The following is a 27,973-nucleotide window of genomic DNA, read 5'->3' on the forward strand; positions in this document are numbered from 1 at the left end:
GGAAAGCATTACTTAATAAATGAAGAAAAAACAGCAGTTCAGTTGCTTCAAGGTGACATCTGAAATCAAATACCAAATGATATAAAACTTCTGTTTCTTAAAAACTTGGTTTTATTCTCTGTAAGGGTGTAATACACACTTTTATGACACAGTGCAAATATGGTGTGGGAAGGGCAGATTGCCCATCTAAATTCCACTTGGCAGTTTCAATTTGATGTTACAATTTTTGTTTTCTTCTCTAAAACTTTAAAATAGATCAGCTGTTTTCACGGCTTGCTGTGTTCAAATCCAGAGGTGGCTGTACTTTAATAATAAAAGTAATACTTAGTTGCTACACAGTATTTTTCATGAGTAGAACTGCATGCACTTCACAAAGTAGGTCAGTATCATTACACCATTTTACATAAGGGAAAAACAAGGCTTCTGGAGGTGAAAAAATTTGCCTGTGGTTACTCAGAGGTATGGCCAGCTTTTTCAAAGAGGATTAGAGGGTGCTTTTTTATTTTTATTTATTTATTTATTTATTTTTTACTATTGCAGCCGGTCTTTTCTGATTTTTGTATTAGCACAATGTGTTACTTGGTAATTGTGTGTAAATCACCAAATCCCTCTCTCCCTTTATTTGCTTGTCTATTTAAAATATAGATTATATTTACCTAATTCAGAAGGGATTAGTATGTTAAATATGTATGTAATGGTAAAGTGCTCTAAGATCTTTGGCTAGGAAGTGTTAGTGGCAGGCAAAGCAATATTACTCTTTTGCTATGGTATTGTGGCCTATTCCTTAAACACTAATAATAAGCCCAGAGAGCCAGGCATGCCTACTTACACCTTCTGTATGGATCAACTAGGTGCAGAGAGCTATTTGAGAGAAATCCATTCTTATTACCTCCCATTGTTATCTGCTGTAGCACTGGCAGCTCCTATATTTGCAGCATACTGCTGCTTTGCACCCCCACACACACACCAGGCACAGCTTGTAGCTGAATAGCTCTCTTGGGATGCAGGTCCTGGAGCAGGAAAGGGGCAGCAGCACTACATTGCAGTCAGTGATATATACTCCTAAAAGGCATGTGCCTATCATGGTTTGCATATAAGCCACCAGGTCTTGCATGAGCAAGTATGCCGAGGAGCATGATGGGCCAACAGCTCCATGCCCAGTCATGTTTGCTATGTGGTTGGATGTACAGCTTTTCGTACCATACAGCCTAGTGTGCCTGTCTTCAGACCCTTGTAATGTGTCTGTAATGTGACTTGACACAGGAGCCTTACTTTGGCAGTGTTCAATATTTTCATCAGCGTTTCAGTATTGAGAGGCCTGAGAGTTTGCAGAGAAGTGAAGAGAAAGAAGAAAAGCAGAGATGAGTGGGTTGAACTGAGGATGGGAGGTGGTTACTTGGGAGACATGTGAAGGGCTTAAGATGTGTGACTGTAATGGGATATAAACTTTTAAAAAGTAATTGATCCATGGTTGTTGCAGCGAGAGAACCATGAAGATGCAGGGGAAGGGGCAAAGGGTTGGTGGAAGAAATGCACCTACAAGTGTATATGCTTATGTTTTCCTATGATCAGAAGTTCTTGGCCGTGTTTCATAGGATTTTTTCAAAAAGAGAAACCATGCATAGCAGGGCAGGAATCCCTTGGGCCTGTATTTAAAAAGCAGGGCCAGTATCAACTCTCTGTAGTTTACCAGTCCCTCACCACCTTAATCTCTCTTGGAAACTGAAAGTGTGGCTGCTGCATACTTTCCCTGTCATGTGATCTCTTACCATTTCCCCTTCCTCTCCCAAAATGGGAAGATGGAGATTTAGCTTGATAGCAACTCACACGTGATGCCAGTGGATCCTGTAGAAGGCTCCCATTTCTTCATGTACTGTGAATGTTTGGGGTTAAAAGTGAGTTGTATACGAGGGAGAAGAGCAGGAAATTTGGACAAGGCTGATCTCAGATACAAGCAAAACAGACCTGTTTATTTTGGCTGTGCCAGGGACTATAAGGACCAATTGTCTGAGTAGAGTAACCACTAGAGCAGATAATCTTTGCTTCACATGTGCATGGCGTTCTGCTCTGCTGCTATCCTTGGTGAGGCCAGTGGGTTTTGAAAGGGAGAGGATGGCTTTTACTGAAGGCAGGACCAGGACCTCTCCTGAAGTTCCTACTGCAGATCTGTGCTCTTGGCCCTACAAACAACAGGACTAGCTATCCCAGATCTTCCTGTTCCTTGCTGTCTCTCTGCTGGGATCCCACACCAACCTACTTCCCTTTCCTGCAACAGCAGCCCAGGAGGTTTGGGAACAGGGGGTCTTGCAGGAGGCAATTAGCTGCTCTGTGAACCCCAGATAGTAGACTAATTTGGATTCCTATACTAAAGAGGAGAAGAAGGAGCTTTCCAATTGACAAGGTGGAGTGCCAGACAGCGGAGAGGAACTCCTGTCCTTACCTGCCGTCCTTTGAATTCTTATTAATTACTCCCTTATCTTCTCCCCAAGCTGCTTTTTACCCTGCTGCCCCAGAGCTCCCACATTTTTTCCCCATTCTCCTTACCATTGCACAGCTTCTGTGTATACCATGAAGATATCTCCAGCCGTCTCTGAATGAAGTCTTTGGTGCTTATTGTATTATTTTTGTTGATTTCCCTTAGTATTGATTTATATGCCACTACTGCTCAACAGTGTCATGCACAGGGGAATGTGTTTTTTTTGAGAAATCCCTGTACAAATGAAGGCCCACACATTAAAAAAAGAGTTATTATAATACCAAATCCAACAGGAAAGTATGTGGAGAACTAATGCTTCCCATATGGCAAAGTTTTTCTTAGTGTGAGGTGAAACTGTCATCTAGCGGTCATAATAGGTCTTAACTTATATTCATGAATAACCATTTTCATCTGGATATAGCTAGAATGTTTCTTATTCTCAGGATATATCAACTGAAATTACCAAAAGAAAAAAATCAGAGCCTTTGAGGTGATGGGAAAAACCCAAGAATCTTTGATCGAGAAGAAACGAATTTATAACTTTGTACAGCAAGACTGTGAACTCCCTCTTCCCTGTCTCTCCCACAGTTTTCCACAGGGACATACCAGCATCAGCCTTACTGAACTGCTGTGGGAGGCTGAAGATCAAGATAACTGAAGCTAAAATAGGTCATCAAAAGAACTTACCTCGCTAGATACTCAGATACAATCATTTTTACAGATGAGCTTCAATTTTATATCCCCCCTTAAGAATAATAGCAATACTGCACTCTAACTCATCCTAGAAGGTCAAGCTTTGTTGCAGCAGCAGCGCAATGCCAGTGGTTTCAGTTGGGCAAGCACAGGTTATAAGGGAAAAGAGCCTTCATTCTAGGGGGCATAGGGCTGCCGCTGTTCACTGACTTTGATAAGCTGTAGTAAACCTGCTAGTAAATATGAGGAAATTACATATACCTCAGATGGGCACAGCCTCAGACCCCTAGATCTGGGAGTTCAGCTGTCTTTCTTTAAAAGCTACCCTGCAGCAAGGATATTTGTACTGTCACAAGAAAGTTGCCTACATGTATCTCCTCACAATGGGCTTTTAATATATTGATGTTTTACAGCTGACTGATCACCTAGACAACTAACACTAGACAACAATGACTGCAGTTAAGAGAGTAAATATGTAAAAAGCATGGCTGGTACACAATGTAATAAGAATACATTCTTACAAGGAGGAAAACTTTTAGAGCAAAGTGCAGTGGTATGAGTTTGACAACTCAGACTGGAATATTGCTGTTTAACATTAGCACCAGTAGCCAGTATCTGTGAAATGATCCAGCTTCCAAACAGAATTCATGGTGGACAGAAGCAAGTGTGAATTTCCTTTTTGTATGGAGAAATTTATGTGTAGTAATCAGTGAGGAAGCTTTTATGCAAGCAAGATCTCTCCTGGAGCAAACTGGATAATATAAGGCATAATATTTACTTAGCAAACTTCACATCTTGCTCAGTTTTCAGATTCCGTGTTTTTGTATTTTCACAGTGTGTTGAAGTCCCAGTTGTGGATTAAGATCCCTTTATACAAAGTGCTTGCCAGCTCAGACCCTAAAGATGGCATCTGCCTTGTAATGCCTGCAGTTTTAAGTACATGTCAAGGGGCAGTGCTGACAGAGGCAGATGATGGGCACCATAAGGGAATGACAAGATAGTATGGCCTGTGGAATGAGCAGTAATTTCAGTATACCAACAGCCTAAACAATGTCATTTTTATTAAACAGGTGTCACCACAAAAGTTTAACAAAGACACCGATGAAAAATAGTGAGGAACCTTCCTGGGTGTTTATGTGGTTCCCTAACAAAGGACTGCCTCATCTGAGATGTAAATGAGAAAAAGCACAAGAGTAATTATTTTAAAACAAGAGTAATTATTTTAAAACTTAACATGTGGCCAAAGGTAGCTGGCATCGTTGGTCTATCAGAAAGAGATGCTTTCTCAATAGTGAATGCAAGGGAGAACAGGTTAAGCCATGAAAGCCTTTCTTAAATATATTCAGTAGTGAAAATTCTTTGCTTGGTACTTCCTGTGAATTGATCGTGGTCTGACGGCATAGCTTGTTTCTGTGAAAATGTATTTTGGAGCTTTCTTTCTGGTTATGACTAAATTCATTGCATTCACTTCTCTACCAGTTAAATATGACTCTTAGAGTCAGTTCTTACTCTACTTATGAAAGTTTTGGAATTTTTTAACTTGTTTCCAATAAATATTTTCTGAAAGTTATTTCTTTGACATTCCCTCACCAATACACTTATTCTCTAGATTTGTATAATGAAGTCACTGCTGTATCTAGAGGGAGGTGGCTATGTCAATGTCCCTGTGAAAGTTACCCAGCTCTAATGTCAAAACTTAAATTTCTGTTGCCAGCATAATGAAAATAGAAGATGCTGAAGTCATTTTAATTCATAACTGGAAGTAAGCTGAGCAGAATACAAAGCAGTCACACACAGAACCAGGATAGCAGGTTTACAAAGTAAACCGTAAGTAGTAAGCTACAAATATGACCAAGTGATTCTGGCAGGAGAGTGTATTTGTCAGTCCTGAAACTCGTTGGGATCCAGAAATGGGGTAATATATGAAACAGCACTGTTAATAGATTCTATTTGTAGGAAAGCTCTGTGAAGTAGGTAAGTGATGATACGAGGACCTTGTGCTAAAAGTTGTATTTTAACAACGTTTAATGTTGCAGTAACAGGTTGTGAAGGACTGTGCTGTTCTGTTCTGTTCCCATGAAATAATTCCTGATTGGAGAGACCCCATAAGTGGTGCATGCACACAAGCTGTGTTCAGTCTCAGGACTTGCAGGACATCCATTTTGCAGTACTGCCAGTGCCATCTTAAAGCATAGGCCCTGAATCTGAAGGAGGCCTGCTGCACCTCAGTGAGCAGCTGTTCTGTGAATGTGCAACAACACAGAATATGTTGACTTGCTGGGCATGTGAGCTCAGTGTCTGGGGCTCTCTGTAGTCATAAAATAATCATGATTGTTAGCTGCCTGATTAGGGCAGGAATGGAAGCTGTAAACTGTCAAGAAACTGAACTGCATGTGTAAAGATAAAATAGAGCAGCAAAGGTGGGAGATACAAATTAAGCAAGAGTAAATGTTGCAGCAAGAGATAGCATTGACAAATGTGGTCAAAACCAAAAGATTTGTTTATGGGAGCAGTTGAGAAACTGCTGCCTTTCTTCCTGTGACTCTGCAACATGCTGGGGAGTTTAGTGAGCAGGCTTGCCTGACCACTAAGAAACAGTGAACGCAGCACTTTTGTGGGGAGGATGGCTGCTGCACAGTAGCAGCATGTTGCAGAGAGATGTAGCAGCAAGTACTCTGATGGAGAAAGAGGAGTGCAGAGAAGGAGCCTCTGCTCCAGACCTTCTCTGCTGTTAGGAACAAAGAGCATTTGTGCATGTGTGTGTACATAAGACTTAACTGGTACACATTTATCACAGTCACAAAGTATGGACAAATGACCTACAACTTACTGCAGAGGATCTGGCTAAATCCTTGGCTATGCAAATCACTTAGGCACAGAAACAGTGGCCTTCCTGTCTACATAAAAGAGCAGGAGTAGTTGCTGTGCTGGCTTCCACACCATTCTAGCCACGTGGCTGCTTTGGGCTCCAGGTCAAAAGACACGCAAGCCACCATCAACAGCCTGCATGATTCCTTGCCTCAGGGTGCCTGATGGCAGGCCTAACTGTGGAACAAAGTAGAGGACAAAGGAAATAAGGAACCAGTTAGCAACTTATCAAAGTCCAGGTCTGGATCATACATGATCATACAAGTATAATAGGCTTGTGAAGGACCATAAAACACTGCAATCAGCATGTGCTATATTTCTATAAATTTGTTATATTACATATAAACTGGCAAGGATCTACCTTCAAGAGCTGCCATCTCATATGATAAACCAATTTACACAGAAAAGAATCTAATAAGAGATTAAGCTCTCTGGTTTTAGAGTGAGAGGAAAGGTCATTGGATTGTATTATGGCTATTTTAAGTGGGTAATTTCAGGGGATCGTGACTGAATTGGCTAGCTCTATCCCTTGGTAAGTCACTGGAAGACTGAGGTTCCTTTAAAACTTTCTGTCTGTCATTGACTGATATTCAGTGCTTTAAAGATAGTTTTCAGCTTTGTTCTCTTCTGTTCCAAAATGACATAAAGATATAGAGAAGAGTAATACTTGCATGCAGAGACCACCTAGTCAGAAGTGGCTATTTCATAGTTGATAGCGTGAGATACATAACTATTTGTATTGGTTTAGTTGAGTAATACATTTAAGAACTGCAATAAATTTAAAAGTATGTTTTCCAAGCACTGGATCATGGCCCTCAGGGGCTATCTCAAAAGAGAGCTGGAGGAATGTGTGGCAAAGACATTTCTACTGTCTAAAGGAAAAATCCAGTTATTGTGGTCCTACCATCAGATCAAGTATTCTGTCAGTCTTTTAAAATACTGAAGCAAAAGGTAGTAAGAAGAGATTTACAAATGTATCTCTACTCTTACTGGAGAGCCAGTTCACGCTTTAGCTAGTAAGTAATCAACCCAAAAGTTTAAGAGCCTTTAGTATATTGAGGACAATTTCATTCATTTGACTTACTCCCAAAAGACATTTTGGGAAGGTGAGAAGAAGTCACCTTAACAGGAGATACATTGAGATATATAAGGTATTTTGTATACAACAAAGTGAACTTGCAAGTGTATTTAGAAGACTATATTAAGAGTCAAGAAAAGATCTGGACATATGAATGAAAATATCTTCAGTTGCAGTAGTTAAAATAAATATAACTAGAACTAGCATGCATTTTATCCCTTTTGTACATTATTGCACAGTTATAGAGGATATATTTGAACTTGTTTCTTTTCATGAAATATTTGGTGTTAGTTTCTGTTAGAAATAGCTTACTGGATTTGATTAATATAATTCTTATACGGTATACTAATGCCAATACTCCAAAACAGAAAGTAATAACCCTCCTTGGAGAATCTTAAGAAAAAGTAATCATAAGAATAATGTGAAATATGGAATGAAGACTTTTAGTGGAAATACTGAATATGAACCTAAGAGCTTAATTCAACATGCCAGTGAAGTCTCTTTTCTAGTGGATGACCTTCTAAATTCATCACTTGTTTCCATTTTCAAAACCAGGGGATTAAAAGTCTTCCCTATTGATAACGTCTGCCAGTTGAGCTATTCTGTGATGATTAATAATCAGAACCATTATGTTAGTAACTTATAAATTAGAACAAAGTGGGTGTTGGTTGGAGGGTGTTTCATTTTAGCTCAGACTTATCACTCCTCCTGACTCCCAAATATGTGCAATATAGTGTCAAGTGCATCAAAGTAATGCCTAGAAGTGACTGACAAAACTAGGATTCCTGAGGTAAAAATGCCAAAGGGAAGACTGGTCACAGGAGCTTTTCCAGCAAAAACTATGGCATGAGGTCAGTCAGATTTTCCCAGCACCGCTTTAAGTGGTGCAAAACAGGGAGAAAAAAAAAAAAGAACTATACAGACTCATCAGCAAGCACAGGTATTTGAAGAGATCTGGTGGTCTGTCGCCCCAAAATCTGAAGAAATCCTCTGAGAAGATTCTTCCTATGGCCAGTCTTTTATAGAATGTCTCTCCTCCTTTCCAGTGCTGTTGAATCACTCATGTGACTGGTAATACTCCTCATGGAAGATTCTGCTCCACTGTCAGATCAGACACTGAATTGTAAATTACATTTTCTTTCTGCACATAAGTAGTATAAGGTTCCACCTCCATGGTGTCATCCTAGCAAAACCAAACAAAAAAACTGTGAGTGCAATGAGTATTTTAGTTTGGCAAGACTCTGCAAACCTTTCATCTGAACTACACAGTGTAACTGGGAAATAATGCTCCTATGTTTATTCCTCTTGCATTCAAGAAAAATCCTGTATTGCTTTTTCTGCTGACAAACCTGTATTGCTGTTTTTGCCAAAGACTTGATGAGTAAAACTGAGGTATTAATTCACATGCTTCATTTTCCTCTTTTCCCTCCTCCCCTTCTCCCTCACTTATTTTGGCCTGCAAAATTTTGGATTAGGATATCATTCTCTAGAAAGATCAAATAACATGCTAGGGTTCTGACCGTAATTGATTCCTCCATCAGACTGTAATCTCAATCTACAGTCATACTAATGAAAGTTTTGCAACGTGCCAGCAAGAACCAATCATTTTACATTAGTGCAACAGCATCTGTCAGCAACAATTGGGAGGCAGGACAGCAGAAGAGGAGGGGCAAGAATAGCTAGAACTGACTAAGCTATTTCAAAAATTGAAACTGAAGCACCTTTTTAACCCGGTGACAGAATTTCAGCCTAGTGTCTACTGTAGATACACAGATATTGACAGTATAGATGTCTCACAAGGTAATTGTCTCACAACTTCCTTGCAAGGAATTGGCATTATTTATAGCTGGTAGCAGAGAACAGAGACACAGAGCTGATGAGTGAATTGCTCAGCCACATAGGAGGCCTGTAATAGCTTAGGGAATTCAAGAATGTCCCCTAACTTGCAGCTCGGCATCCCTGACATTGCTTTATAAAATGTTTTGACTTGAGTACAATTGACTCTTTGATTGTGGATTGATCATACAAGAGAGAAAGTGGCCTTTAAAAGCTTACACATTATCATTCTGGACATAATAGATGTATGTGGTTTAAGTCTTTGTTTACTTTTTGTGTGATCCTTTCATTCACTTATAGCTTTCTTAGTATTCCCCTACCCATGATATTGCCACTCTCCCCAAGGATCACTTGTATGGCAATTGTGGTCAGTGTATCAGACATGACCAGGGAGATGTGGTGGGACTTGCTCCTTACAAAGATAAACAATGGCAGTTGCTGAGTCTTTCCTCTTGGAATATGTATCTAATGTTTGCTCCAGTTCTAAACTATGGTGATGATAGTCTCTGTTTTCTCCTGAGATATTGCTAAGGACAAACATATAAGACACAGTAGCAGCTGCAGGAAGCAGAGAGTAAAAATCTAATGGTTTGCCTTTACTGACCATGTTTTCAGGGCTACTAGAAGATGCCTGATTTGGGGATGGTCTAAGCTGTATCACTCTCCTTACCTGTAAGGAATGTGTAGGAGCAGTCTCAGAAGGTTTGCTTTTGTGGCACAGTCTGTGAAAAAGAAAACAAACGTTATAACAAATTCCTTCCTCAATACTAGATTGGGCTAGAGGGGCTTTTGACCTTCTCTGATCACAAGGTCATGAACTATTTCTCTTTTTTGTCATCAAGAATAAAGCTAAAAAGTATTCCTGTGTCTTTCTCTCCTTGACTTTTGATCCTGAAATTCTGGCACCCTGACTTTGTTGAGAGGTCTCTTCTGATGTTCCTTGGAGCTTAAGCACAAATTAGAAGCAGAAGACTAAAATCAAAGTCCTCTGGAAGGAAAATCTTCCCTCAGTGAAACTGTATTGAACTAATTCTTCTCCTCTGAAGAAGGAGGATGGGAAGAAAAGCAGTTTTGGAATAGGGGCCGGAGAGAATACAGTGTCTGAAGAACAGCTTTACTCTGCTAGTTTCCTGTCAGAATGAAGAGCTCCCCTTCAGTGTTGGAGGCAATGCAGTGAGGACCCCCTGCCAGCCCTTGCCCATCTACATTTTTCTCAGTCAGATGCATTATTCAGTGATAATAGGTGCAATACACAGTGACTGCAGTGTAAAGTAGAAATATTTGATCTAGTTAATTCAGTTACTCATAGCAGCACAGAGTGACCGAATCAGATGATTTCAAGACACATGATATGGTAACAATCACTACTTTAAGATTTCTTGCAGCCCTAGGCAAGCTTTCCTTAGCACTCTGTCATACATACCTGTCACCATGGTGCTTAAAATAGTAAATGAGAATGATGAAGATGACAATGCTCAGGAAACCAGGAATGATGGTGATATATGGAGTAAAGTTCTCTAAACAGAGAGAGTTAGTCTCAGTTATGTCTTTTCACTGATCAGTTTCTTTATTCTGTCTGTATGAGATTAAAGCTGCTTTAGCACATAAGTTTTCAGCCTGCCTGTAAAATAAATACAATCCCCTTTGGCAGGAAGGAAAGTAATGAAACTTGTCTGAGAAACACAAATGGAGTCTGTGTCAGAGACAAAAAGCAGAGCTCCAAAATCCTACAGTGGACACTCATATCTGTTATCCTTTGGGCCATATTCTAGCTCCTGTCAAGGACTCAGCATATCTCAGTATTGCAACTCGTGTAGTTCTCCAAAGCAAAAAGAAAAAAAGGTAAAAAACAGAAACCAAATGTCACACAATCAGTTATCATACATTCACAACTCAGGCTGAAGTCATTTATTTGTTTCTGTTGGCCAAACAAGACTTGTTTCTCCTTCTCTCTCTTCCCACAGTCAGAGGAGGAGACCTTGCTTTTGCATCTCAATAAATTTTGTCGATGTTCGGCTTCCAGCTGCTTAGTTTAACAGTAAAAGCATGACTGCTGCTACGCAGCTTCCAACAGCTTTCCTATTGCCAAAAGAATACTATCAGACTTACCTACAGAGATATTTCTTAGGGAAGAAGCCATTTGGAAATAGCGTCTGGAACACTAACAAGCTGGTGATGATTCTGGGCAAAGACAGCTGGGGATGGTGTTCTTGTTTATATAGGACTTCATTGAAGGTTTCTATAGCTTTTATAAATTTCCCCCCTTAGAAGAAACAAGAGTCTGAACAGAGGGCTACTGGGATTTTGAATGCAGAATGCATAGAGGGAAGCTTACTTGAGAGGCAGGCTATGGTCTGGTTGTGGTTCATAGCCGCGTGGGACACAAGGCAGGTTGTACTATTCACATCGGTGCCATTTCCCATGAACGTGCTGAGAACAGTCACTGTCCCGTCACCATGGTCTTCCTTCTCAGGGCTGGAGTAGCTCTCTGGGGCCCACCGGATCTGAGCAGCCGGCTTCCCTGCCACTGCCTTGCACACAGGGTTCCCACGGCTGTCACAGTACACGGTCAGCTTGGGGGGGACTGCGAAGTATCGGGAAGGGGAGACACGTGGAGTTAGTTTGCTGCAGTTGTGATTGGATGTTCTTATTCCTCACCCAAAATGAACACAGTGAAAAGAGGAGACTAAGGTGGGAAGTGCCCTTTTCTCACAGCAACATGTGCCAAAGTCACAAAGATTATGCATCTTTTTTCATCTTGGGCAACCGTCCCAGATTCAGGGCAGTTGCCACAGCCATGTACCATTAGAGAAGGTATGCCTGGACACTGATGTAGGGAATGATGCAAAATAGGGGGCTGAATTAGACGTTTGTCCTAAGTACGCATGGTTTAAAATGCATTTGAATGCCAGCGTAGGAGGAAATTGGGCCGTTCTTACTATCTGGGTAATACCATCCCGTGTTTGAGAGAACGTCACAGTAGCTGGAACTGTTACTCTGACATGTGTTGGTTCTATTAAAGCAGTAGCATCTTACTAACTGACTTTACAGGATAACCAGATGGACACGCAGAATCCTTCTTCAGTACAGTACATTGGAAGTTTCTTCATACCTGTCATTTCTAACTGTACAGTGGGAAAGGGGTCAGCAGAAGGGAAAAGAGTTTTGGCAAATAAGGAGAGGGCAGAAAGAGAGGGACTAGAAATGAAATGCATTACAGTTTGTCCCAGCAGCAATGCTCTTCTTACTGCATGCTTCCTCCTGTGCTTGGGGAGAGAGAGGAGCTTTCTCTCTCCAGGCTTGGACATGATTCTTTGGAGAACTGTAAAATGAGGAAGGAGTCCCTTACCTAGCACAGTCAGGTGGTAGGTCAGGTGGAAATTCCCTTCCTCTGTGACCACCTCGCAGGTGTAATTTCCCTCACTGGCCCTTCCCACTGGCCGTATATGAAGGGTAGGGTCATGATCTGTTCTCCATTTCCAGCTCATGTTCTCAGTGCAGTTTGTGTTGTTTGTCTGCTTCAGATCAGCCCTGTATCCCAAGGTGCAGTGGCCTCCAGTCTTGGGGTTTATTTTCCAGATTACCATAAATACATCTGATTTGTTAGGGCAGCTCAGCACACAGCTGTCACCCACTGCTGCTGACACTTTGGTGTTCCCTGGAGGAGACACAGAAAGAGAAAGACGTGTGAAAAGGTGCCTGGGGACGTTACTCATAGCCTTGGAGTTGTGGTCTGTGCTTCATAGGGAAATGTCTGCACCATTACGCTCCCGAGTGAGGCCCTGTCTCTGCCAACCCAAAAGCTGTAATCCGGTATTAGAGCTGTGGCTTATAAAGGCTGTATAAAGCCTATATATATAAAGGCTATCACAGCCCACCCCTTGAAACTAACAGTGAATGCCCCACTGGAGCTCAGCTTAGCGGATCAGACAGGTAACGGGGAAGCACTCTGCTCCTACACTTTGGCTTAAGCAGGCCAGCAGCTGAAAAATGTGTTTCTATCAGCAAAGTCTCCAATGGGTTTCTTACTGCTAAAGTATTTGTTGGCACTATGCGGGCAGTAGTTTCCTGCTTTTCATAAGCCCTACGCAGCTGTGATCGCTGTCATACTCTGTATGTACAGTTACCCCATTTCCAGATTTGAAACCTACTTTACCTCTGCTCCTTCACTGGGGTCATATTCTCTGCTGGCAATCATTCTTCGGAAGGTCTTCTGTTTCCACTCTTCTGATAAGATATCAGGGATGCCAACTAACCTCATCTTCCAATACCAGAGAAGGAGATTTTCCATTTTCTTAGGGTAACTTCTCTCATCAAGAGAAGTAGAGTAAGCACACCTACCCTCTTTCTTAGCTGAATTCTCAGCTGCTTAGCTGAATAGATTATCTTTTCCTTCTCTTATTAGGCTTCTAGATGGGTGACTTTTGGCTGCTTTGGGATTACCTTAAAATTCTCGTGCCTACTGGCACATCATCTGCCACATCATGGAGCCATCATAAAAATTCAGCACTGATCCAAGGGGCTATTCTAATATGGCTGAGTCCCTATAATGAGTTTTGTGGATATATTGAATGCATTGTGGCAGACAAAGAAAACTTACTCTCAGTCCCCAAAGAGTTGTACAGAGTATAGGCTGCATGAAATCCAGGATTTTTCTTACTCTTTCTTTTGCATCAGCACCAACAATAGCTTTTCTGTGATCATCAGCTTCACTAGGAGAGGCACATTTTTTCTGCCTTGCCCAGAGCAGAGTGCATGGGAGTCAGTGGTTATTCTATAACAGATCTCTTAATGCCATCTTAAAAGGAGTTGCTCCGCAGATAATGCAGCATTACAAGGTGACCTGAAAAGTGCCAGGGTAGACAAATCCTCAGGGAAGATGAATAGTAGTAATGATGCTTTCAGGGGGAGGGAGGGGGTTATATCTGCTTGGTCTCTCCTGACTGGGAGGAGATGAGTTAATCCCAGAAAGCAGTGCAGGTATCTTCTTGAAAAGCAAATTAATTGTCCAAACTTAGGTGGGAATGAGGTCCTGTAGCTTGCGCTTTGAAGCTGCATCCCTGCTCTCAACATATGGCACATATCTGTATGTAAAGACCACGATTCAGGATCTTCACGATGGCCAAGATCCAGCTATGCTTTCACAGCAGTGTTTGTCTTTATTGACAAAAAAATATTGAACTTCATTAGGACTCTTCATATCCCTAAAATTAAGCACAGAAATGAGGGTTCTGCTGACTGAGAGCTCATATAAGGACTTACCTCCACTGGAGAAGAAAAGCAACACTAATTCCTTGGGGTGAATTCTGCCTGCTTTTATACATCTTCTAGTGATCTGCCTAGTACCCTTGTTCTGCACCGTATCAGCCTTGCCAGCTGTAGGTGGTGTAGGACGACACCTTGTGATGTAGGGGAAGAGAGAGACTTCCACATACTCAGTGTTCTTGTTTTTAGCAAAATTTACCCCTTGGGCCATTAAAAAAATAAAAAAGGCTTGGTTTTCCCTGTCAGAGGGCAAAATTTGCCAGGAACGGGAGGGCACAGCTTGAGAAACAGACAAACTGGCATGATTCTGTATTGCCACAGACAATCTGTGTGGAACAAGTATTTACTGCACACTAAAACTAGCAGTGCATGCGGGGTGATTCATTAGATGGATGAATTTATATGCACCTCTCACCAGTGACCCCTTCCCCACTCCTTGTAGAATTGTGTCTGAACTCCCCAGGGCTGTGACTGACTATGGGTTGAAATAGTCGAAATCTGACTTTTGCATGTGGCCACCTCATAATGACTTTTCTCTGGAACTGTTACTTCCAAGGAACTGAACAAATTTTCGTTCTGCTTTTGTACAAAATCCAGGACTGTGGGCAAAGGCCATACCTACGTCTCTCAGGCATGACCACAGCACAGATGAGAATGATGGAGCTTTGTGCTGGAGGAAAGGTATTTGCCTTATAGGGGCAGTGTGTCTTTTCATTCTTCTGAATCTTTATGCACATATGCATTCACACTGTGACTGTACTTGGAGGGCTTTTTTTACTGCAGTGGTCCCCACAGGACATGTATGTAAATCCTACCCATCTGTATGCCATGCATGCAGCTATGAAGGTGTAAAATATACCCATATCCCTATTTCTTTTCTTTGTGAGGCTGACTGCAGAGAAACTTTATTCAGTTGATATGTCAACTGTGTTGACTCTCTAATAGTGAGTATGTCTTGTTCTTGAATTCTGTCTTGCTTTTGCTTGGAAGCATGTTCTCTTTATTTTTTATTTTTTATTTTTCCTCCTATGACACTGACTCTTCTTCTGGGCTTTAAAGGGTGACTCTTGCCTGGAGTCAGGCACAATGCTCACTTTCTTTTATCTTCTCATGATCTGGGAACTATGAACTCTAAGAAGCTAGATATCTGTTTGGAAAAGCCTGGGCCTAGTCCTCCTGTCCTTTCTGGAAGTTATCACATTGGCCAGTGGAGGGGTGAGAGCCAGTCCACTATTATGGCCCCTCTGTGTGCTGTATTTTTTCACAACAAATTACACCCTCAGGACTGCCTTCAAATTTTTGCTTAAGGGTCTCTGAATTTTTTCTGAGTCAGGGAAGAAATCTACCTGGATTTTCTTTTCCCACAAGCTTTCAGGGCTGAATCATTTTGCACATGTTGAATATCAGTCATACTTGCTCTCTTTACATTGATCAGGCTCAGGACCATCATCTATCTTCAGCTGACACATCCATGGGGTCAACTAACCCCAAGACGTTCTAACTGGATAGCTGACTGTGTGAGAACTTGTTATGAAGCGACCATCCAGGCATGTGCTATGGGACTTCTACATTGCTGAGACCTACAGTGCTTTCACACAACTCCTTTGACTGTTTCCTTGACTTTCACTGCTGTGAAACCTCTCAACATGATCCCACCTTTGGGAGAGTAGGTTCCTTTGTTTTGATTCAACTAGTCACATTGGGAGCTTTTCTTTAAGGATGTGATCTGCCTGGTGTCACCCACAGTAAATGTACATGTGGGCAAGCACACTGAGATAAAAGAAAGGTTACTTGTAACTGTTCTTCTTTAAGATGAGTTGCTTATATGTGCATTAGTATTACCTACACTTACATACACAGTTCACCCTCCTTCCTCTGTCAGGCAGTTTTGAGGTTGAGAAAAAACAAGGGCCTGAGGCACAGGCTGTAAAGCAGTGTGAATGGCAGGTGAGACTTATGTGCCCTTTGAGTATTGCTGAAGCAAAAAGCAAACCACCAAAAAGCCCCACAATGTATCTATATGTATAAACAACCAGTTCTGAAGAAGACCTGGTGCAGATAAATAACCTTTCTTTTTCAGAATCTTTTAGGGGCATGATTAATGAATTAATAGAATTAACACCCACAGTGGTAGTCCAAGTCAGCCTCCATTTTACCACCTTACTCTTTTCTTCTTTTGATGAGTGACCATTAGATTTTGGAACTATAAACCACCGATCTCTGAGTGCTCTGTGTCTCTAGTGAAACCCTGAATTGCTCTTTGATTGGGCAAGGTAATGGTTTTAGTGGCAGTCTGAAACAGCTGTGTGTGAGGAGCAAATAAGAGTGCTACTTTCAAACCATGCATTAATCTGAAAGGAAAACAAAAGTTAACCAACTTGATTTGTTGCTGACAATTGATTTTTTCACAAATTATTCCCCAAAATGCTGAAAACCCCCCAAAGCTTTCAAGCAGAGAAATTAAAGAATAAATTGAAAGTTCACTTGGAACAGGCGAAGGATTAGGAGGCATAACTTTTGAACGTTTAATCAAGCTTTTCTCAGAGTCTTCCTCAGAGCTACCTTGCTGTGTTTCTTTGTCCCCCTGACTACAACTGGAATTCTATGACCTCCAGGGGCACAACATGAAGCTCAGTTCCTGAACATTTGAAACAGTGTTTAAGGAAAAGTCTTAATGAGCACCAACTTCAAGTTGTTAATCAAATCATTACTAGTAGTCTGTTCAGGAAAACTACAGTTGGTTTTATCTTAACAATGTTGTCTGAAATCTCATTACCTTGTGGAATGCAGGTGAATAAACCATTCCAGCACAACCACTTTTCCTTCTTTTTAACTGTGTTATTGGGAAATGATTTATAACTTGCAAAATGAACACAGTCCACTGCATTTTTACTAATTACAGATTCCCTTAGAGGTTTTTGCCTTTTTATTTTGAGGATCAAGTATCCTTTAAGTGAAGATTTTTCCACACCTAGTCCTAGCACCTGCGAATTGGTAGGAGATGTAGCTGCAATATTGCCCTACACTGTAGCACACAGTGTGATGCTCTAATGTATTAGTTACTCCAGCTGTATAACTTGGAAATCAGAGTGTGTATGGGAAAGTGCGGAAGAATGTCGAGGAGATAGGCGATGGAAGCTAGCCAGACCGTTCCGTGGGAAAAGGAGCATCAACAGGACATGTTGACCCATAGCCATGTAGCTGGGCCTATGCCAGTGTGGTGTGCACCTGGGCTTTGACTCGAGATTAGCGATGAGCTCAATGTGCCCACTGTGCATGTGTGTAGTACACAAAACCCACGTATAGTGCCCCCCCGGCGTTCCTCGCCATGGACCGACGCTCAGCGGTGCCAGGGACTCTCCCGCTCCTTTATTGCCTCGATCGGGAAATCGCTGGGGAACCCCCGCTCAGACGCAGAGGTAATAAACGCTCAGCATTGACCTTAGTGTGCCTTGTGTTTGTGTATCTGTTCCTGCCGGGAGTCCAGGCGTCGCCCCCGCCGGACCCTTACAGAGTGTAACTGTCACAAGTTTTGCTCTGGGGAGAAGAGGAAAAATAGGTGGGAGTAGTATTTCACTAAAGCCACCCACTTCCCATTTTTGTTAAATAAAATAATGCTTACCTTCCTGCTGCTCAGCACTGCCAGGATTCATTGATTAATGTTATCATGCAGCGCGGAGGAGGAAAAGTGCTATCTATTAACACCATTTTCTGATACACAAAATACCCACTGGCCACACAAATCTTTGTTTTCTTAACTCAATTGCCAGCAGTATTCTGTGATACATTAATACACTGGAAATGTTTTTAAATGACAAGTATTTTCTACTAAATGGTATTTCAAGAAAATACGAGGTATATATTTTAAATTCAGACGAATTTACCAGAAGGGGAACTGAAAGAAGCCTTTCGTCTTATGATGGCTTCTGGATATGAGTTCTATGAACATCTCTGAACATTGGAGTTCAACACTGCCAGGTGCCCCAGAGCACCATGTCATGTCATCAGTATGGCTGACCTCATCTAAACATGACCAAGTAAACCTAAGCATTCAAACAGACTCTGCGTTGGGGCTGTTTTTTTTGGATAATGTTTGCAAATATTGCACAGGAATGACAATGTTTTGCACATTCGACAGTCTACACTGTCATTTACATATACTGGCAGCACCATTTTGCTTGTCTTTCAATTCTGCATCTCTTAAGCAGTCTATTGCAATGTACAAATTCACCAAAATAATGGCTTGTGTGCTTCAAGACCGGAAAGAAAGGAGTGAAAGTGGTGCTTTCTGCTACACCTTTCTTCCATCTTCTTGCCTGAATGAGTCAGGTACTATTCACTTGAAAATGGTAAGCCACATCAGTCAGTTTAAAATCTGCTGAATCATGTTTAAGTACAATTTTAGGTTTACAGTAAATTTGTAGAAGGATTCTGAATTCCCCTGGATCTTGTTATTAAGTAGAAGACTTTTAGCAAGATGGGATTTTTTTCACAGGTAGTGGATAAACAGTAAAAACTATTCTGGGCCTGATTCTTGTTGATCCTGTCCTTATGTACACCCTCCTGCCATTACAGAGAGGCCCTATAAGTATGACAAACATAAACTGCTCTCACTTTAATGTCTCCTTTTGTTGCTCGAGTGCAGGCCAGTGGCATTAATGTAAATATGAATTGGGTACTTTCTTCTTGTCTCTGCTTCTTTTTTCATGTATGCTGCTGGAAATATGACCTTTAGATCTCTTTTACAGAAGAAGAATGCACGTGTCAGAGATACTGAAAGGTTTGGTTAAATCGTATTTCTGAATGACTTTGAAGACCTCCTTTTAAAAGTGGAAAAGGGAGTATATTTTTATCTCTGTAGAACAGAAATATGTTATTAGTAGAAGCTTTTATCTTATATTATGACCCTGTTAACATTTTCCCAAGAACGGTCTAAAACTCTGACTGTTCATTGTTGTGTTGAAGACAGAGAAAGTGAGAAAATGGTAAAGGAGCAAGATGTAACTTTGCACCTATTTTCATCCTCTTCTGGTTTAAGGTAGCATGGAAGCATGGAAGCGTGTTATTACAGCAGAGTGCTGTGGAGAGCTGGTAGACTGAGTCCCAAAAGCAGTGTAGCCAGGCTTATAGTATTCTGGGTCTTTACTCATTAGCCCTCCTTGTCAATCATGTAGATAGTTACTGGGCTTTCATTTCTGTAGATGCTCATTCCCATCATCACGTGGTGCAGAAATATTCCAACATACTTGCCATCCTCCCAAGAAAGCATATGCAAAATGTGCGCTCTGCTTGCTTTAACCACAGAGCATAGCACCAAGTTCAGTTTGAACTGTATGAGCTAAAATCTTGTGACTCACAAGCGAAATAGGACTGGACATGGGTAATACTTGAGAATCTTCTGCAAAGGAGCTTATAAAGAATAGTATTAGCCCTTTTCTTAACAGTTTCATATGGAAAGAGGGTTTGCCTTTCTTTCTATTTCAAGTTAAAATATAGTCTAATGAGATGTCAAGACTAGCCATTTTTTACCTTAGAGTTAGCTTCATTAAAGACAGTCCAAAATGTATATGCCCAGGAATGAGTCTGCAAACAGCTATGGGATCCACCAGCACAAAGACAGTTCTCTAAATGGAAATTAACCTCATCCCTATCCTGTCCCTTCTTGTCAGCCATAACATTTCCTTTAATTTGGAGATACTGATAGGACCTCATATTGGTCAAGGGCTGAAGTTGGACATGCCACACCTTTTCGTTCTAGTGAGCATACCAAAAGTCTTCTAGTCTCTAAAAGAACGTTTTATTAGAACATAAATCAGTGTGTTATGAAGTGATAGCTCTTTAGGGAACTCAGAACTGGTGGCTAGACCGATTAAAGAAAATGGCCTGAGAACAAATGTCCCTTGCCCTCTGTACCCCTGCAAGACAGGTTCTTTCCTCCAGTCCTCTTTTCTAGTCCACCAGCTTTCAATGACTTCTCAGGTTGCACAGACTCCACGTGACCTCTTCCGGGCCCCTTTTTCCATCACTTTTATGACTTGTGGTTCTGCTCTAACCAAACCCTTTGCAGGGGTCTCCCAGTCAGCTTTCTGTGTCTTCCTTCTGCTGCCTGCCCCAGCCTGCACTCTTTGGGTATGTGCTCAGCAGCTCTGAGGGAAGACACCATCTCCCCTTCCCTCCAGGGATTTCCCTGAACCGAAAGGGCATGTGTCTGCTGCCCAGATAAACTAAGTAAACAAACAACACCATTCCACCATCTGTCAAAGGGAGGAAAAGTTCAGTGCTGCAGGCATTTTAATTCAGGCCTGTCACTGCATCTTTGTTATCTGGAATGGTGCTTTTGTACCGTAAAATAGCTAAAAGTTAAGTGCTGTGATAGGTGATTGGTTTATGACCTAAAACATCAGGGCACATATGCTGTGCATGTCAACATTTATGTATTTGAATGAAGGCTCCAAAACAAGCCAGTACACTGCACTGCTACTTCTGTAAAGGTGAAATCCCATCTTATAGCTGAGCTGAGCTGATAGCTTGCTGCTGCTGAGAAAGGCAATAACCAGTGCAGCAAAGGCATCACTCTGTGGGTCTGTGGAGAACAAGAAAATTGAAGAGGTGTGAGCTATCTAGTCCATCTCAGCGCAGTGATAACTGAAGGACAATAATGAAATGTCAGCAATGTTAACTATTTCATTCCACACAAGAGAGATGAGATGAGGGATCATACATCTATACATTTATTGTAAATAGCCTCTCATTTTCAGTCTTATTCTTTACAAATGAGTGGATTCGGGAAGACAGCAGTCATTTTTTTCTGTTAGTCAGAGGGAGCAGAGCCCAGGAGCCCAGGAAAGCATAGTGACACACTGATGTAGAAAATGGGCAAGTCAGGTTCAGGGAGTTCTGTGCAGCTCAGAGCTGAACTATCCTATTTTGGTGACTGACACAAATCCAGAGTGAGCAGGTTTCACTTTGGAGACTCATTTGACAGACATTATGGGTGGATAGGGTTGGAAGCATTCAGTTCAGCTTCAGCTGAAGTTCCTCTAATTAAAGTCCAAACAATATTGTGTAATCTCTCAGTGTCTCCCCTCAGTTGTACATTGAGTGTACATGCCAGTGCATGATGGATTCCATTTTTCTATTTGAAAATGAGCATATCCTATCTCAGGAAAAAGCATAGTCAATTGAGAAGTTCATATGTGTGTTTCAAAAATGTGTTGGCTACCATTGTCGTGCTAAGATTACTGTAATCGAAAAAGATTGGGGGGAAATACTTTGCTCTTTTTTCACTTTGTTTATGTTGTATGTTTGACAGCTCTTGACTTTGCAGTGTCAGTTACCTAGTCATTTCTCCTGTTTCTCAGTCTTTTACACAGTAAAAGGAGAGAGAAATATTTTAAAAATAGGAAAATTTAATTGTGAAACCACTAAAATTTTCAGGAGATCAATGCACAGTAAGAGACAGCTAACAAGCTTAAAAGTGTTTTTGATTCCTTTTAAATAGGAAAGATTTCCAGTCTCTGGTATTCTTTAAAGCAGGTTTTAACCCATAGCAGAACTTTTTCTTGCCCCCAAATGACTCAAGTTCCATCACCATTTCTTTAGAAACTGAACTTTTAAGGAGTTTTTCTGCTCTCAAGAGACTGCTTTACTTTCTTGGATATAATCCTAGTAAGTCTTTATTTCTTGCAGTAACAATCTACCCCAACTTTTTGGTGCATCTCCTCCACACGTAGCCGATTGTGACATATTAAGTTTAGAGGAGTAATGAATTGAAACAGTGATATACCACAAGCAAATGACTAACTGTATCTTGGAATGAATATATTATATGACTCATAGTAAGTTATAATCAAAAAGGCAGTACCAGATGCTTGGAAGAGGCCAGATACAACAGGTTAAGTTCTGCATCTGTTTTCCCCTTCGACTGCCCCAGAGTGCCTTTGACACTTAGCAAGACTGATCTGGAATAAAGTGAAAGATAAACAAGTAGAAGTGCTTTGTACTAGGGTAGGGATTGCTACAGCACTGACAGAGTTTTAAATGTGATAGCTTGGTTAGTCTGAAAACATAGCCACAACAGCACAGAACAAAGTGTAGGCTGCAAACCTACTCTGCCGGCCCAGTAAGAACTCAGTAGTTAGACTGCTCTAAACTCCTTGATAGAAATATCTGAACTAGCTGGCTTTAGCTCATGTGATTCTGTCTCTTGGAGCTGCAATCACAGCTTCTTCAGTGTGACCATATCTTTAAAAGGGTAGCTTTGGACACAGCAAGACCAGCACAGGCTTATGCCTTTATTGTTAGCTACCCACTCACACTCTATCATCCATATTCCTCCTTATTCTTTGAAAACTTCTATTCCCATTTCAGTCTATTTAGTCTTTTTCCCTTTCTTCAAAAACTCTCTTCTTTCTCAAACCCAACTTCTTCTTTTGTTCTCCTTTTAACATGTTTCTCTTCTGCCACCATTACTGTGTCACTTGCACGGTGTGAATCTCTTTCCTGCCCTCTCAGTCAAGCTCAAAGGGCAACCTTAAAAAACACTCAGAAAATTAGACTTTTTCTGTGTAAACCCTGCTCTTCCAGTATGAAGTGTTTGCAGCATGACTGGAATTTTTTTAGACTGCAAGCTTTACAAATCAGGGAGTGACTTTATATGTTGTAATAAGCTGAGCACACTGATAGATTTAATAATGAACCCACGTTTTTGGTCTTCTTCCCTTTTAAGACTGAATATATTTTTGCAGTTATCAGTTCCTAATTCTTATTTTTCTCATGATCCTCTCATTCTCTTTAGCTTTCACAAGCATTCTTTCAAGCAGTCATTCAAGACAGCTGATTTTCTAGGCAAAGGATAGATGCTAAATCTCAGCTGGCTGGAGCTGAAGTTTTGATACAGTGTCCTCTGGAAAATCATGAATGTCAGTCTGGAGAGCTGGTCAAACTGGATTGTCAAGCTGGAGAGAGACAACTGGAGGGAAGTAAGGTGGATAAAGAATTGGCTCAAGGAGAGAAAGCCACAGGCACTGTTCAAAGGAGGTATCAGGTTGGAGGGAATTTGCTAATAATGTTTATCAGCAGACAATTTTTATACTAATTCTGTTTAATGGTTTTACTAATGACACTGGCATAGTATTAGGAGTGTGTGGGAGAATTTGTTGATGGCAGAAAGTATAGAGCATCATTAATATAAAGAATGGAAATGATGCACAAAAAGAACCAGGTGACCTTGATGAGTGGAATGGTAGATGTGAGCTGACATTCAGCAGTTCAGAATGTAATAATATGAAAATAGGAAGTAAAACAAATTGAGGCTGGAAATTAGAATAGAGAAATTTGCCACAATCAGGATCCAAAACAGCCTTTCAATCAGGTTAATGTGCTTTCACGCTGGTACTCAAATTATTTTTGAAAAGTGTTTCATGGTACAAGGTCTGCAAAAGAAGGTGATTTGATTCAGCGATTTAGAGGTCCTTTCTGAGGCTGTGTTTCTACTCTTAGGAAATGGGCTATGCCTCAATGCAAATATGGCTTGGTAGAAAGAAGATGGGTACACTTCTTCAGTGCAGGAATTGGTCAGTGTTGAAACTATGTGTTAGAATTACCTAGTCTTGCAGAACACCTTTGACCAAATCCTCAACTGATAGTATATCATGACTGAACTTAACAAGCTGTGGCATTTTATACCACTCTTCCTGTAAATTTTAAACTTGGCATAGCAACTTTTATGTGCAAAGTGAGTAGATCTTCATCCTTGCAGAATGTGAGCTGAGATGGGTGAGGGGAAAAGGGATTGACACTGGATGCCAAAGAAGACTGGGCAGTACTTCTTTCAGAATAGCGCTGTAACACTCTGTATAACAACTTGCAAGGGCCTTCTGGGCACTTCTCACTATAGAAACAGATGCAGAGCGTTTCATATTTTATTTTGCCTGCTGAACGCGACTTTTTATTCGCTTCCTTGAATATTGACTGCAAATGGTGTGTTTTATGCCCTCCTTTAATTCATACTGTGAGACGAGCAGATCTGGGACTGCTGTGAAAACACACTCATGACCTCGCTTTTGTATGGTTAAAATCTCAGCCGTACCTTGTTTAGTGATTAACTTCAGTGTAGTACTTTTTTCTAGCATTTTATTACTGAATGCAAAGGTATGGCAACATAGGAAGATTCCCCACACTTTATTCTTATGAATGATTGTACCTCTAAATACAAAATGCAGCAACTTAACTTCCCTGTCTCTGAGGTTTTGAAACTGTACACCGTCACACATTGTGTTTGGGCCAGAACAAAGTGAAATGTTAATGTAAATGTCACAAGACATGCTTTGAAGATTGTATTAGGGCAATTCAGATGTTTTCTTAGAAAAACTTTACTTAATTTAATAGCACAGAATTCTGAGTATTTGCATAAGAAAAACAAGTTGTTTTGATTTATGTGTTTTTACTGTAAAAGAAGCCAGAATGATTTCAGCACATAAATTCAGAGAAGCAGTAGAGCAATGTGAAATGGAGACAAATGTAAGTTTATCAGAATAGCTTTTTAGCCAATGAATTTTATATCAGGAGCAAGATTCCAGAGTGAATTAGAATAGAAGGCAAAGAGACAGGAGCACTGCAACACAGTAAGACAGAGGAAGTAAGAAGACAATAAAACATTAGTTCAGGAGTGAATGAGAATTTTAAAATTATATTAAGGAAAGAAGTTAGCAGTAGCATACAAGAAAGTCATGTATGTGGATGAACTTGTACTCTAGCCAGGTTGGTCTGTAAGTCTCCTTCACTTGAATTCATCTCATTCACTCCAGTTGCAGCGCAGATGCAATGCCATTGGTTTCAGTTTGTTAACATCAGAAAAACTGAACTGACCACAGAGAATCATGTCTCATTACTAACAAAAACGGATTTCTTGCAGCTCCCCCTGAAGACCTTGGTCCTGTCTGTTGTTAGAGGATAGTATTGCAGAGAGAGGACTTATACAGTCCAATGTTGTGAATGTTACTCCCATAAAAAAAGATTTGTTGTATGAACCCCTCATGGAAGATCTTGCGCTCCCTTGTCCCCTTTCCTTCAGAGTACGCACACAACCACCTGAGGTGTCCTATCTGCTTAGTTAAACTAGGAAAGTCTTTGAAGTTTTACCTATAGGATTTTAATTCTGAGTCTTTCCCACTGCTGCAACTATGAGGGTTGTGGTAGTAGGATTGTTAGTACAGATCATGCGCCAGCAACTTCAGTGGCATATCATCCAGCTCTGCTTGGGGCAGATCTAGATGTGACAATCATGAAATGATCTTGACCTTGCTTCTGAGCTACCCCTTCCACTGTTGTTAAAACTAACCAAGCCACACAGATAATAGCAGGAATATTAAGGAAAATGCAGATAAAGCCTGGTTATGCAGGACAGTTTTTGCATGGCCTCACTACATTCACAGCAGCTTGCTCAGGTCTTCAGAAGGGGCATAGTTCCTTCTGAGCTTCTTAAAACATTAAAATTCTCTGTGTAGAGTACACACACTGGATCAGCTTGACACATTTAGCATGTGAGGCGAAAACCTTGTCACTACACCTTGCTCAGAACAGCCACCCTAATATTGGAAGGAAACATGTTTAGGAGCAGTGTTAACAAAAGATTTCTCATGAAATGTGGGCTACTTTTTTTTTCTTTTGGGGGGGTGTGTGTGTCAAACATGAAATTAGGTTTTAGATAAACAACTTCTTCTGTGGTGAAAATTGTCTGCCTTGAAGGGGAATATCATTGATTCATCAAGACACTGAGAAGTTAAAGTACAATTACTTTTTGGCTGAAAAAGAAAACTTTCTGGTACTAGATTTTTTTTCCTCCAACAAAGTCCATTTTTAAAAGAAATATTGCCAATAGGATATCCCCATAGTCTACCCCATTTTCTTTAGCATTTTCATGACATGTCCATACACCTTGACTTTTTGAGCAGATGTACATAAAAGTGTAGATTGTCTCTGCTGCTACTGTGAACTAAACGTGTGACCTCAAGCATGTTCCTCAGTGTTCTGCTGAGACAGTTTCTTTATGTACAGAATGGGGGCAGTGTGCCTATTATAAGGTTACCCACACAGAGTTTAATGGTGTTTGTGAAGTATTTCAAACTTTTCCAATGGATGGCACTGAGGTACCCATTTTGGATCCCTTACTTTATCATCCAAAACAGGCCAGTGTTCCCTCATTGTCAACAATGGCTACATCTGTTTTGCTTAACAAGGAACCATTCCTACTTCTCTGGCCAAGTGGAGCAGAATGACTCATGTCCATGCAGCTTAATTCAATCCATCGATAATGGGAATGGACGTGTGCACATTACATATTATTTGGAGATGTCCCTAGTTAAATATGGATCATACAGACCTACCTGCTTTCTCCCTCCATTCTTAATGCTGATAGTTTAGATTTCTGGAGCTGCTGCTCAAATCCCTAACTGTATTACGGAGTCCCTGGGCTGGTGTGTGGTGTCTGGCAGAACACAAGCTCTGCAAATGCAAATGAATAGTAGCTGGGAGACATTAACTGCCATAGCTAGAATATATTAAAACTAAGTCAGCTGCACTAAATGATAGGTTAGAAAGGGTTAGGGATGCCACTGTCTTTGGTGCAAAAGCCATGCCTATTCTTGATGGTAATCATTCCTGTCAGCCTCAGAATGAAATTCCAGTAACTGTTCCCTACTGTCAACACACCAGTGATCTCCCACCAGTCCTCAGAAGAATGTAAGAGATCCCTGCCCTATTTCATAGTGTCTCCACCTCTCTTTCAGTAGAAACCTAGAACAGACCACCTGACCAAAAACTTCAAGTTCACAGACACTTTCCAGTGAATATTTTTAATAAGTTAAATGGATCATTTTCTCAGATGATATGGATTTAGAGGTCTGAGCAAAAAATACTTTACTGTAACAAACAGTACATTCCTAGTTAAGGGTCAGTAAGTAGTTGAGCCTACATGGAGGTCATGGAGATAATGATTGGCAGCCTTATGACCATTGAGAAGGGAAGAGCAGGAGTGGCTATAATAGGTGCATATTTTAATTATGTTCCTAATCTTCAGTAACTAAAGAAAGGCACAGCATGATGCATAGCCCTTATGGGAAGAAAATATCAGTGCACTTTTCCCTCTTTTCCACCCTGACAGCTGATCAGTCCCAGAGAACAGTCAGACTCACCCACTCTTCCCATGAGCTTGGTAATGATGAGCAGCAGAGAGACACACACAATCTTCCCAACAGTCTTCATGTCAACTCCTGCTTTCATGGCTCAGGCAGCTTCGTCACTCCATCCATCCTGCTGCAAACCTAGCTGTAGTCATGGGGAGTTTTTCTTGTCTGCCAGTACATCCTCACCAGCCAGCATCAGTGTTTTCTCTCCCCCTCTCCCACTCCTCTACTCTAGCTGTGTGCGGTCCTGACTGACTAGCTCCTCAAAGCTGGAGAGGTTCCTTCTTCTGACTTTTCGCAGCACTAGGCTTCCTGTGCTGAGAGCCTAGGCGAATGCTGAGGAAGCAGATTGAACAACTCTGCCTTCCGTTCATTGGCTCTTCTCACAAGGCTGATGAGTGAAGATAAACCCTGCAATAGAGCTCAGATGGGGTAAAAGTGAAGGAGATTAATCAAGGTTGGGTTTAACATCAAGAAGAAAATCTTAACCTTAGGGAGCTAGAGAGAAACATTCTTTATCCAGTGTTTTGTCACAACCTCAGAGAAAATTCCTCCTTCTGTCCCCCTGAAAAG

At 41.0% G+C, this 27,973-nt stretch overlaps 1 protein-coding gene across 2 annotated transcripts; it reads right to left on the bottom strand.

Annotated features, from left to right (window-relative positions):
• Nucleotides 1-7,092: 7,092 nt before the first annotated feature.
• Nucleotides 7,093-27,691, bottom strand: LOC106490630 (cell surface glycoprotein CD200 receptor 1-A-like). Of its 2 annotated transcripts, XM_013950070.2 has the most exons (6): nucleotides 27,410-27,691; nucleotides 12,301-12,609; nucleotides 11,287-11,535; nucleotides 10,375-10,468; nucleotides 9,622-9,673; nucleotides 7,093-8,298 (listed from the first exon to the last, which is right to left on the bottom strand). In XM_013950070.2, the coding sequence occupies exons 1-6, from the start codon at nucleotides 27,495-27,497 to the stop codon at nucleotides 8,197-8,199; spliced, it is 894 nt and encodes a 297-aa protein (XP_013805524.1). In that variant the 5' UTR covers nucleotides 27,498-27,691; the 3' UTR covers nucleotides 7,093-8,196. The 2 variants fall into 2 exon arrangements, with proteins under 2 accessions (XP_013805524.1, XP_067157857.1); XM_067301756.1 differs by lacking the exon at nucleotides 10,375-10,468 and having other exon boundaries at nucleotides 8,195-8,298.
• Nucleotides 27,692-27,973: the final 282 nt, after the last annotated feature.

Source organism: Apteryx mantelli, chromosome 1 (assembly GCF_036417845.1).
Source record: "Apteryx mantelli isolate bAptMan1 chromosome 1, bAptMan1.hap1, whole genome shotgun sequence".
NCBI classification, from domain to species: domain Eukaryota; kingdom Metazoa; phylum Chordata; class Aves; order Apterygiformes; family Apterygidae; genus Apteryx; species Apteryx mantelli.